Genomic DNA, 12,199 nt, shown 5'->3' with positions numbered 1-12,199 from the left:
ACTGAGAGGCTAAGGCTATTTAAACCTTATAAAGTAGAGACCTTTGTGTATAAACAAAAGATTGTGCCTAGAGAAAGCATAAAGATATGCAATGCAGAAAGAAACGTGCAGTCTCTGAAGCCAGAGAGGACACCTGTTACAGCAAATCTGAAAATTGGTCATGTTTGGCTCCATCTCTGGAAAATGATCACCTGACGTTTATGGGAAAGCGCAAACTCAAAGCCTGTACATATACTCACGTTTACAGGCACTTTCCCTGACTTCCTCTAGGTGTGTGATACTTTCTACTGCGCTGGAGACCCACTAGATGCTGCATAATTTCAGTTGTCCTTCCTGGGCTTAGCAGGCTCCATTTCCCAGCCTCCCTGGGGCACATGATTGGGTTCTGGCTAGTGGCATAAGGGAAGTAGAAGTATAACTCCATTCCAAGCCTAGATATAAAGCTTCCATATAATTGTTCACATTCTCTTTCCTCTGTGATGACCCTGGTCACATATGGAATATGGCATCATCACAGGAGGGAAGGAGCTTTGGATCCATTTGTCATAGCTTGGAAAATAGTTGCCCTCTGGATCTTCCTTGGGCTGTGATGTAAGCTAGAAATAAACTTTCATTCTGTTAAACCACCAAGGATGTGGGGTCGTTTATTATAGAAGCTAGCATGTGTGAGCCCAGATAACACATGATCCCATTCTATACTACATTGAAATCAATCTCAAAATGGTTGAGATAACATGTGACAACTTTGATACCACTCTACCAGTTCATTCTAGAACATGTAGGGAAAACTAAAACATTATTGGTTGATTTTCTGACTCTCTCAGTAAACAAGTAGAGAAAATGCCAAGCTGAGTCCCTTTCAACTCACGAGGATGCTGCCATCTACCCTACATTTTAATATAGATGACTCTGGAGAGGAGCGTAAGTAAAAAGTAAACACAAAATAAGCATACATGATCACATGAAGAATTCTGAAACTCTTTATAAGACCCACGTTTTAAAATGTTGTTGGTAACACGAAATGATACGCTCCTGCTCTTGAAAGCCAGATGCTCTTAGGGGCTTTGGTTAATATACTGTAATAAATCTTAGGCCTGGTTTTTTGTTGGTAGGGACTTTGCCAATTGATAACTTATTTAATGAAATGGCATCATGAGAACATTTATCCTTAAAACTATGGCCCTTAATATTTATGTATCCTGTAACATGTTAGAATTCGATGAAATTTATAAAATCTCATAACATATATACATATTTGCAGTTTTGGGGCCATGTTGAATCTCTTGGAGCTCCAATTCACCCTGAAAGATCCACCAACCCTGGGTTAAAAGCCTCTGGCAAGTCTTAGATCAGTAGCAAGGATGTAAGGGAGCGTGTAGCACTGCGGGTATTGAGGAAGTGACTTTGTCCCATAAAAGAAGGCTATTAAAAATAGCTGCTACTTGCTGAGTTCTGGCTGGATGCTAGACATTGTGATAAACCTTTTTGATGTATTTAATCTTTATAAAAGCTCTTGGTATTGTAATTATTACTGTACAAACAAGGAAAGAGAGGGAAGTGGAGAGACTTGTTCCAGACTGTATAATTAGTAAGTGGTGGAGCCTGAATTCCAACCAAAGTCCATAGTCTTAATTACAATGGGATACGGGATCTCATGGAATCTAAGTCAAAGTTTGTAATGCCTTCTTCTCGAGGAGGGTAAGGACCATTCAGAGGTTCGTGCTGTTTACTCTCTAAATAAGTATGCTCAATTAGAATTTATGATTTTGTGTTTTCATCAAATGGCAACCAATAACTGATTAATTTAGAAACACCAGCCATATGGCAAAAAAAAAAAAAGTTGAAAAGAGACAACCAGATTCCAGGTTTGTATACGGCAACTACTTTATTATTTTCAAATGCAAACTCTTTGCATTTAGTTTGCTATTTTACAACTTTACAAACTAGGTATAAAAGACCATAAATAATGACATAAGTTATGTGTACCTAAAGTTCATGAAGGGGGGAAAAATACCTGGACAAATTAAAACAAAATAGAAAATCTATGTCTAATTCAAGACATTGCTTAAAATTTGGGAACATGTGTGAACCAAGCAACGTTCTTTTTCAGTATGAACTAAATTATAATATGCCTTATACATTCTAATTTTAACCACAGTCCTTGCATATTCCAACATACTTAGAGTGATACAAAAAAATAAATGCACTCTTCAGTGTGTATCAATGCTCGATGTTGTTTGGAGAATGTTAAATAAGTGAAAATATTGCTTCTAGAACTTTCCTTTACTGGTCAGAATTTAAGTGTCTTCAGACAAATATTGAGGCTATACCCGTGTGTGGATTCATACATGTATCCTTCACAGACTGACTAGGAGAGGTCTCAAAACACACACACCAGCAGTGTAGTGAGCACAATCTTTCCTTAAAATAACTTTTTTAAAACACACCAGAACATTTCATTCGTAAGATTGCTAAAAATAACTTGGGGCTAGCAGACACAAGGTGAAGCTACTAGATTTGGTGCAGGGGAACAGCTTCACGCTGCTCAAGGGAAGGTCTGTGCATGACGGAGCGTTAGAGCTCACTAGGCCGGTGTTTGCTGACCGGCTAGACACAGACCTTAAAGTTGGCCTCCTACCCTTAACCTCTGGGAAAGGTGATTTGCTCAGAGATTCAACCTCATTTCTTTATACATTTTTTTCAGGCATCAATGCATAGGCACATCCCTTAAAAAATATATTAAGGTCCCCCAAAAGGGGTGAATTAACTTTGTCACTCTGGCATAGAATACAATGCCATGCACCCTGTCAGAATGTAATAAATATTTATTGATGATTTTCTCTACTTATTCAACAATAAATGGTTCAGAATCTTTTTTTTCCTCATTTTTCCCTGATTTTGATGTTATAGCTTATATAAATGGCCACAGTTTCTGCAACCATAGCTTAGAATAAGCAAGGCAGCCACTCAAGTAACATGGCAGTATGTTGGCTGGAGTTTGGTATATGTGTCACATGAATATCCAATCGTCTTCACACACTGGAACTCCGATTCTAGAAGGCTGATGCTCTTTTGAGGGCAATAGGAGTTAGCTGCATATTAATTACTGTAGAACTTTCCATGTAATTTGGGAACCTGAAATTGCTTGAGGCCATTCGTCCCAACTATGTTAACCTCAAGAGTCACTGGCATGTATTTTTCTGTGATATTGGGAGACAAAGTATTAATCCAGGACACATCATCTCAAAGCTGACACACATATCTACGTTCATCTCCAAACGTATATGAATTGCATATATTTGTTCTCATTCAGCAAGTCCATTTTTGCAGGAAAACAAAGGCTACTTGTACTCCTTTGGGGGGGTACCAGACAAATTCCAGCTCCGTCTCTCTCTCTCCATCAAGGAACTGGTGATTCAGATGAGTCCAGTCAGAATTTATAATTTTGATGATCGGCTATCACCCGAATGGATTTGTATTCTAAGTTAGTCCACCATTAAGGTGAAAATGCCTCTGTCCAAAGCTGTAGAATTGTTTATTAAGGTTAGTGTGGCAGCTATAAAATACGAGTATAGGTATAGGCCATTCAACCTTTCCAGGTTGTCTTTCCACGGGGATGGGCAAGGTCTCCCGGCCCACTATGTCATGTGGGTCTTTATCTTGGAACTGCTGGAAAACCAGAACTCCCCAGGTGTAGCATTCCACAACATTCACAGGCAGTTCTATGCATGAGGTTGTACACACACGCGCACATACACACGCATACATACACTCACACCTATGTACACACGTCAAAAGAGATAGTCAGCTCATATTTAGTCTAGGAAAAAAATATATTTATATCACTGCAATGGCACACCCTGGGTAAAATGTTACTTCAGCAATGCATATCATAGGCAGCTCTCGGGAGCTATTTGCATGGTGGCACCTGGCCTGGTGTCCATAGTGAAACCTGTAGCCTTTGGTCACGTGCTGCCACACCACTGCAGCAGTGACATACAGGAATGAAATATGGAAATACATATAAATAAAACCACAAAGAGTTCGGGAGCGAGGGCTCTGCAGAGCTGGTGCTGAGAGACAGTCCATTCCTCAGTGCGACCGGAGAACAGATGCTGCAGCTTAAATGTTTGCTGTTTCTTTCACTGGGAAAGGAGACCTGAAAACACACGTTTATTCTCTCCAGGTACGGGTGTTGCTTCATCAGTGTCTTTGCCCCAGAACTGGTATGTTGGAAGCAGAAGAAACACATTGAGATGGAACTGAGGAGGGTGTGTTCTGTTTTCTTCCAGGGCTTTGTAATCAACAGGAAGGGCTGTGAGGCCAAGATAGCAGAATCTACTCCCTGTAGAGAAAGGAACAAGACTTTAGACAAGACGTCGGCCAATATTGCCAGCCGGTTGTCAAACACTTTTCTGGGAAAGAACTTAGTGTCATAGAAGCTGATATAGCTCAGCAAAAAGTAGTTCCTGGGGGAGAATGAGAACTCTTACTTTCCTCCTCTGAAAAATAGCAATTACAATAAATGACAAAAGCATTATTAACAGCTTAATCACAACAATTCTGAGATAGACGCTATTCTTATTGCTATGCTGTGGGCGAGGAAGTTAAATAGACTAAGGAAGCTGCCCAGTGCCATGTGCTTGGAAGTGGTAGAGCTGGGGTTAAAACCAACAACATCTGAGTTCATTGCCAAGCTTTAACCACCATGCGGAACAGCCTTTCTTTGAAATGAAAATCCTGACTTGGTTCACAATCCACCAAGAGTCTATATTAATGACTGAAAAAAAATGCAAACGAAGAAATAAAAAGCACTGGATATTTTTCCTAAAAGGAAAGTAACTTTTGATAAGTGGGGATATCTAAGTTAGTGAAGGATACACATAATCTCCATGTAAATAGGTAGGGGACAGGGAACCTGAGGCCAGGGGCACAGCAAGTGACTTGGTCTTCTGGGCTCAAGCCTCCTCTGGGACCCCAAGAACTAATCAGCTACAGCCTAGAATTCTAGACATTGGTCCAGAATCAAACAAAGCTGGCACAGAGCAATGGAATCATTCCAGCACCCCACTGTCCTCTTATTTGTTCAAGTAATCGACTCAAACCAAAAGAAGCCATGCCCTTCTTTCATTTGTGACAACTGACCACCAAGCTCGCTCTCTGACTCTAACTCCCCCACCACAGCGGCGTTTAGCAGTCGGTGGCCTCCCGTACAAAGCACGGATGAAGACGACAGTGCACCTTTACAGATGACTTTGCTTATACATCTGTGCCATCAAACCACTTGTATGTCATGTGCGTGTGTTTATTGTGTAGGGAAGAATAAATGAAATGAAATTTAATTTCAGGTAAGTGATCTTATTTGTGGAAAATGCTTTAGTTGGCTCAGCACCTGTAGCACAGTTGTTACAGTGCCAGCCACATACACCAAGGGTGGTGGGTTTGAACCCGGCCCAGGCCAGCTAAACAATTGCAACAAAAAAATAGTCAGGCATGTGGCAGGTGCCTGTAGTCCCAGCTACTTGGGAGGCTGAGGCAAGAGATTTGCTTAAGCCCAAGAGTTGAAGGTTGCTGTGAGCGGTGATGCCACAGCACTCTACCCAAGATGACATGGTGAGACTCTGTCTCAAAAAAAATAAATAAATAAAGAAAGAAAGAAAGAAAGAAAGAAAGAAGCAAATGCTTTAGTCTATTTGGAGAGACCAAAATAAAATTCTTTTTTTTTTTTTTTTTGCAGTTTTTGGCGGGGGCTGTGTACAAACGCACTACTCCTGGTGTATGGGGCCAGCCCCCTACTCCTTTGTGCCACAGGTGCTGCCTTAAAATTTTCTTGTACATTATTCAGATAGAAATAAATTTTAAGCAATCAAAAACTGTAAATGTGAGTTAGGGTGTAACTACCATTATCTTTAAGAAGCCACTTGTCAGCACTAAGGCTGTTCATTTCGACAATTACGAAAAAAAATGAAAGAAAAGCAATCATATGTATTTTTCTATGGAAATAAGTAAGTCCATCCACTGTAGTTTATCAAATCTGAATGTGCAGGGATGTCATCAGATGGTCACGTATTATGTGAAGCATGAGGAGAACGTGAATGTGATCTTAAAACTCTTAGATTAACTCTGTTAAATCTAACACCAGGAGGATACACAATCATTTTGCTACTAGAAGTTCCCTTCCTGGAGGAGAGTGACCTTTTAACCATATTTGGGTCCTTGCATTCTGCTAAGCCTCTTCCTCACCTAACATCTGGATGTCAATGCATAAATATATCTGTAATAGTAACTGAGCTATTTAAGGAATTGGTGTGTGTGTGAAAATGAATGGATGTTGGAAGTAGGAAATGTGGGCGTGTGAGGATGTGTATCTTGTTAATATCAGAATAAGAACTCAGAAAAATAAGCCTTCTTCTCCCTCTCTTCCAATGCAGACAACTCCTTTATCATGCGGGATTTCTAAAACAGAGACCAAAGTATGTGGTCCATGTCAGGTCATGAGTTAAAGAGAATTCATTGTTACTAAATAAACAAAGCATTGTTCCTTGAAGTCAGTTATGAAGACATTCAAATGTCCTTACCATCTAGTTCTTTTCATTACAATAGAGTTTTACTTGTGTGTGTCACTTTCCAATTATAGAATAACAATTTCATAAACGTCAAGGCTAAAGAATGTATGTTTATGCTGCCAGGAGTAATTTGCTAGGCCTGCCACCTTTCAGATACATATGCATCTACCCCCAAACTCTCATAAATCCACGTAAAGTGAAGATGCTCCATCTGTAGGGCCACCTTCTACTGAACTTCATTTCACCCTACTCTGCCCTGCTGTAATAAAACATCTGGGATTGCGAGAGAAAGACGGATGAGTAACACTGGGGGGAGAAGTGCACCTTTCCTCGTGGAGCTCACCGGGTTTTACTTAAGAACATTTCACAAACGCTTGCGACACCACCAGCACCGTGCATTAGGAAAGCTGGTATTAGGAAGGTCTCATTATCTCTCCAATTTGCAGGTGGAGGAACTGAGAAATAAAGACAAGTGGAGGAAATTCCCCAGGGTGAACATTTGGGCTGGTGTTAGGATCCAGAGCTGCCTGGATGCAGGGGTCTGGCTCCCTGCCCTGGGAAACAACGCAACATTCCCATTGTTCTTCCAATTGTCCCTCACGGAGCGGGGGAGACAGTTAACACTTTCACTGCCACGGGATATTATTTTAGAAAAGTTGGAAAGTCCTTTTTTGGCCTTTGATTGATCTTGACCCTAAACACAAACATATATTAAAATTGCTATAAGATTCAGAAGGTGACCTGTGAATGAGATGAGACGCTATACTTGACCTTTCTTTCAGTCCAAGCCTGATTATCTCATTGACAGATACCTGTGGAGCTAAGTGAAATGACTCCAGCTTAGTATATAATGTTAATTGGTTAGGCTATTTTAGAATTGACACATTCTCACTTTTGAAATATTCTGCTTTGAATATGTTCAGTGTTTAGAAAAGTACCTGAAGTTGTTAATTTTAAGAAAGCAAAACTTTTAATTATTCAACGTAGATAGGGTAACATTTTGCTTTTACCTAAAATATAATAATTCCACCTTATTGGAATTGGTCTGTAACAATGAAAAACAAAAATATGCCACAGCTTTGCTGAAGAAAAAATAAATAGTAAAATATTTTAAAAACTAGCAAGCAAAAAAACAAAAAAACCCCACCAAACCTATGTTTTGCAACTGTGACATGAGTGTCCAGAATTTTTAAACTTTAACAAAAGTGGTGGTAAAAGAAAAATTGTTGGAATAGTTTCAAAAATAAATTTTCACATTCCTTCCAAATAGAAAAGCTTTTACAACTAATGTTGCAAAAAAGGTTTTTAACCAAACTGTCATGATTTGACAGCATCAAATTTAGCATTTCTTGCTCTATAAAAAATAGCTCTCAAGATAAAACTAAGAGGGGAGAAAGGTCATTAAAACTAGCCGAACTCTTATTTAAAAGTAATAAAAATGGAACAGAATTTTTTTTTTTTTGAGACAGAGTCTCACTTTGTCATTGTTGGTAGAGTGCCATGGCATCATAGCTCATAGAAACTTCCAACTCTTGGGCTCAAGAGATTCTCTTCCCTCAGCCTTCCAAGTAGCTGGGACTACAGGCACCTGGCACAGTGTCTGGCTATTTTTGGAGATGGGGTCTCGATATGGTTGCTCAGGCTGGTTTCAAACCTCTGAGCTCAGGGCAATCCACCCACCTCGGCCCCCCAGAGTGCTGGATTAGAGGCACCTGCCCTTGAATAGAATTTTTTTTTTTTTAAGTTAAAATTTGTCCAGTCTAAAGTTATGCCTTTTGCTTCTGGAAATGAACAAAGCCATTTAATTCATTGATTTCAATCAGAAAATTCTGGGTCACAAAACAATAGATTTATGGATAAAAAGTACAAGTCCAAGTTTCAGTAGGTCACATTTTGAAAACGTGGAAGACAAGGTGAGTTCCAAAGTCTCACCTTTGACATTTGGTGCATCTCCTTTGGCGGATACTGTCTGGTACAGAGGTTACTGAAGCAGGACAGAAAATAAAGCTAATGACAAAGAATCCCCAGTACTTCTTGAATGAAGCGACCTCTCCAAAAAACGGGGGACGCATGACCCAACGAGGTTAGAGAACATCCTGAGGTTACTACCTGGTACCTAAAAAACAGTCAATAAATATGTGTGGCCTGGAATAAATGGCCCCTAAAGGGCAAGGGGAGCTCTTCGAGAGCAAAAGCACAGCAAGTGGACATCCAGAACCCGTCCCTCTGAACCTGACCTCAGACAGCCCACCTTTCACTTCCTGGTAGGACCCACACTGTTTTTGGTGTCTTTTCCCATTGTCAAAAAAAGACTGAAATCCTGAAAAACACCAAACCTATCTGAGAGGCGTGAACAAATTATTTTCTGTTCAATGTTTCAAACGAGATCAAGTTTAAAAATAAGACCAAAAAAAAAAAAAAAAAAGTTTTCATGGGAGACAGATTCATTGCTGGTTCATGCGACTTACCTTAGACACTTGGGGTTGCTTCTTTAAAGAAGGAAAGTGTGAAAGTTCCCTAGTCAAGATTGTCACAGCCCACTATCCAGAAGGTAGTTATAAGTCTGTAGAGTCCTCCAAATAAGACTTTATATGGCACAGCCTCAGGCCCCCCAAACAGACCTCATTTGTACAGTTAGGAGTTATGGGGCTTGGATTTTTGAATTTTTAAATCCACTTTTTAATTAATCCACTTTCTTTTCCTTTGCAGAGCCCCATGTCATAGCAATCTACCTGGTGGCCTCAGCACAGAAGTGGCAACACTGATGAGCCATGTGTTTTTCACCAATATTTTTTTCCACGGTATGAACCAAGCCCTAAAAGCCACAGCTGAATCCTTCAGAAATGTTCCTGGGCATGGTCTTCATTCCAGTGAAAGAGAAATGACTGTCATTTATGCCACAAACAAAACTGCTACTGTTGTAATCCCACTTGGAGAGAGGATGCGAGACGTCTCAGAGGAGCTCAGTGTCGGGCAGCAAGTACAGCTTCGAACCTCGGAGGCAGTGTTCTATTTCTATAGGTACATGTATTTTACAGATGGGTGGCGGACAGAGTACTTCTGAGAAACAATTCCTTCCAGGTCTAAAACCAAATGACCGGCTGTCATTTCTATAAACCCCACAGTTTCAGCAATCTGTACACCTAGCAATGCTGCAGATTTTTTTTTTCCTTTAATTTCAGAGGGTGAAGACGAAGTAAAAAAAGTGCAGTTCTTCAATTAAAGTGCATGGATGAGGTAAACTAATTTCAAGAGTTTAGAGTTTATTCAGTACTGGCTCAGACAGGAACCATTCTGCCGTGCAGCTGCTGCATTTGGGTCCGCATGGCCTGGACGCTGCTCAAAATCTTATTCTGGTGCGTGATGGCCGTGATGCCGATCCTTGCCAGGTCACTGCACGTAGGGTGAAAAACAGAGGGAGAGAAAAAGTCATGGGGACTGAGAACCTGTTTTTCTGGGCTTCATGCACACACACATTTGAATCAGCCACAAATTCGTACAGCACAACAAGGCAGGTGTATTAAAGATGTTTAATTAAGCAACTGAATGCAACAATGTAGGTGCTGTGTGAAAATTACACTCAATCAAAATGAGAGGCATTCCAGTTTTCTGATATTTTTTTAAATGAGTAGGATGATTATGCAGCTCAAAGCAAAAAAAGGAAAATACTATTAAATCTAGATTTACCCTTTGGTGTTACATCGCTGAGTACTTACTCCTGGTTCACGTGCACCACAGCCTCTAGTGTGGTATAACCAGCAGCTGTGAAGTTATCCTTATATCGGTCCATTTTAATGGCCTGGAGCCAGTCGCCCACTGAGACCACTGCAGAGAATTCAGGGGAGCTTGGATCCAGCAGGGCAGTGTTAGGCCTGGAAACGGAATAAGAAAGTATAAATAAACATCAGCTATCCGTGTGACAGGGAGACTCAGAAATCAGATTGCCTAAGAAAGGCGAGGGGGCCTGAAAACCCGTAAGGAATAACCACTGTTCCAACGTAACCAGGTGATTTCCCACCTTAAATTTTACAAAGTTGCTAAGGCATGTATCCACTACACTATTTTTTCCCTGAATTCCATTTCCTGCACTTGTTTTGTGTGAACCTCTTAGTGCACTAATGTTCATGGCAGGTCTTTAACATCTGAGCCTGGGGTGAGGCTCTGGGTAGCCCCCGTGGCTGAAACCTGTCCCGTCTTTGCAGAAAGCGTCCAGTCCCTGCCAGCACTGAACATAGACTTTGGTTCAGCAACTATGGAAACCTTAGTGAAGTATGAGTAAGGAAAACTGCAAGCTTGCAACCTGCCAGACTGGCTAGAAGCAGAGAAAACAGCAAGAATTCAAGTGCAGCAGCTTCCAGCCAGGTCTGCAGGAGGCTCAGTACACACAGACAAGCCTGGGGCCGCAGGGAGTTAATCCCCTCTTTAATCAACCCATGCCTGACCAACACGTGTGCCAAGGCTGGCAGAAAGAATGGCCACTTTGATCACTGTTTGGACTGTGGAATGTGCTTCTCGTATTCCCTTGCTTGGGCTCCTAAATAATGATTTCAACCAATTCAGGGCACTTCTTATTAACTTATTTATTAGTTTACTCATTCCTCAGGCCAGGTGCCTTATATTAGGTCACTATCAAGCGCATTTCCAGGCAGGAACGCTCCCATGCCTAATGATATTGACATACAATAAATCATATTTATAGAAAGTATTTGTTATGAGAATTATAGTCATCTTCATCATCAAACTACTTAATAATTATAGGGTTGAACTTCACTACTACTTGTTGGGGAATGTTTTCTTGAACGTACCTTTTCCCTAAAAATAATAAAATGTGTTTGATCTTAAAATTTTAGCCTGATTTTTCACCCTGAGACTAAGTTTAAGTATACATGTTTAAATCAGAATTACACCCTGTATCATTACTACTGAATTTTCAACCCAAAATGTTCTTTTCTGATAAAAACAAAAGTAAATCAGTGTCATACCTTGATTAATTTTCTACATCTCAAATTTACTCCAATTCTGTTTTGAAATTTTCATTTTTACCTAATTTGATTTTTATTACTTCTTTTTTATGTAAATGTTTTAAGAAAGGCTTGTTTTAGCCACCTGTTCTTGTATCCAAACGTTACCTTGCCTTTGTGACCTTTCTTAAATGCGTCATTTTAGCTAATTTCAATTTTCTGAGTAAATTCCACAGATGTTTATAGCAAGGATAATCAAGATCTAATTCTTCCCCCAATTTTGAGTTAATAACAAATGTTACCATATAGAGTTTTAATTGTTTGTGGGATGTAGAACAATAATATTCGTTATTAGACAAAAACTAATAGCTTCCATTTATGTCTCACTTTAAGCTGGGACCAGTGTTAATAAGGCAAGATATAGTTGTAGGTGCCTGACAAGGTCAAAATGACATTTGGATGGGAATATCTTCACTTTCTGTTGATTAACACAAAGGGTCATTCTCAAGCTTGTTCTGGAAGTCTTTGTGCTTTTTGTGGAATGCTAGGACATTTGCCTAATTTTGCGCTGAGTCACATATGGTGTTACAGTACATCTCATTATTCACAACCAGTAATGAGCACCAAAGCTATGTAAAAACCATCAGTGAGAAAAATTTAGAATTGACAATA

At 40.0% G+C, this 12,199-nt stretch overlaps 1 protein-coding gene across 1 annotated transcript in view; it reads right to left on the bottom strand.

Moving 5' to 3' along the window:
• Nucleotides 1-9,723: 9,723 nt before the first annotated feature.
• Nucleotides 9,724-12,199, bottom strand: part of EPHA4 (EPH receptor A4) — a 138,135-nt gene continuing 135,659 nt past the window's right edge. The window contains exons 17-18 of the mRNA XM_012802116.2: nt 10,283-10,438; nt 9,724-9,959 (exon numbers count right to left, since the gene is read on the bottom strand). Of these exons, the coding sequence (XP_012657570.1) occupies nt 9,845-9,959; nt 10,283-10,438 (271 nt within the window). The 3' untranslated portion in view covers nt 9,724-9,844. The remainder of the gene's footprint in view (nt 9,960-10,282; nt 10,439-12,199) is intronic.

Source organism: Otolemur garnettii, unplaced genomic scaffold (assembly GCF_000181295.1).
Source record: "Otolemur garnettii isolate 467f Iridium unplaced genomic scaffold, OtoGar3 scaffold00013, whole genome shotgun sequence".
In the NCBI taxonomy this organism is placed as follows: Eukaryota; Metazoa; Chordata; class Mammalia; order Primates; family Galagidae; genus Otolemur; species Otolemur garnettii.
This window is presented reverse-complemented; position numbering and strand designations above follow the sequence as displayed.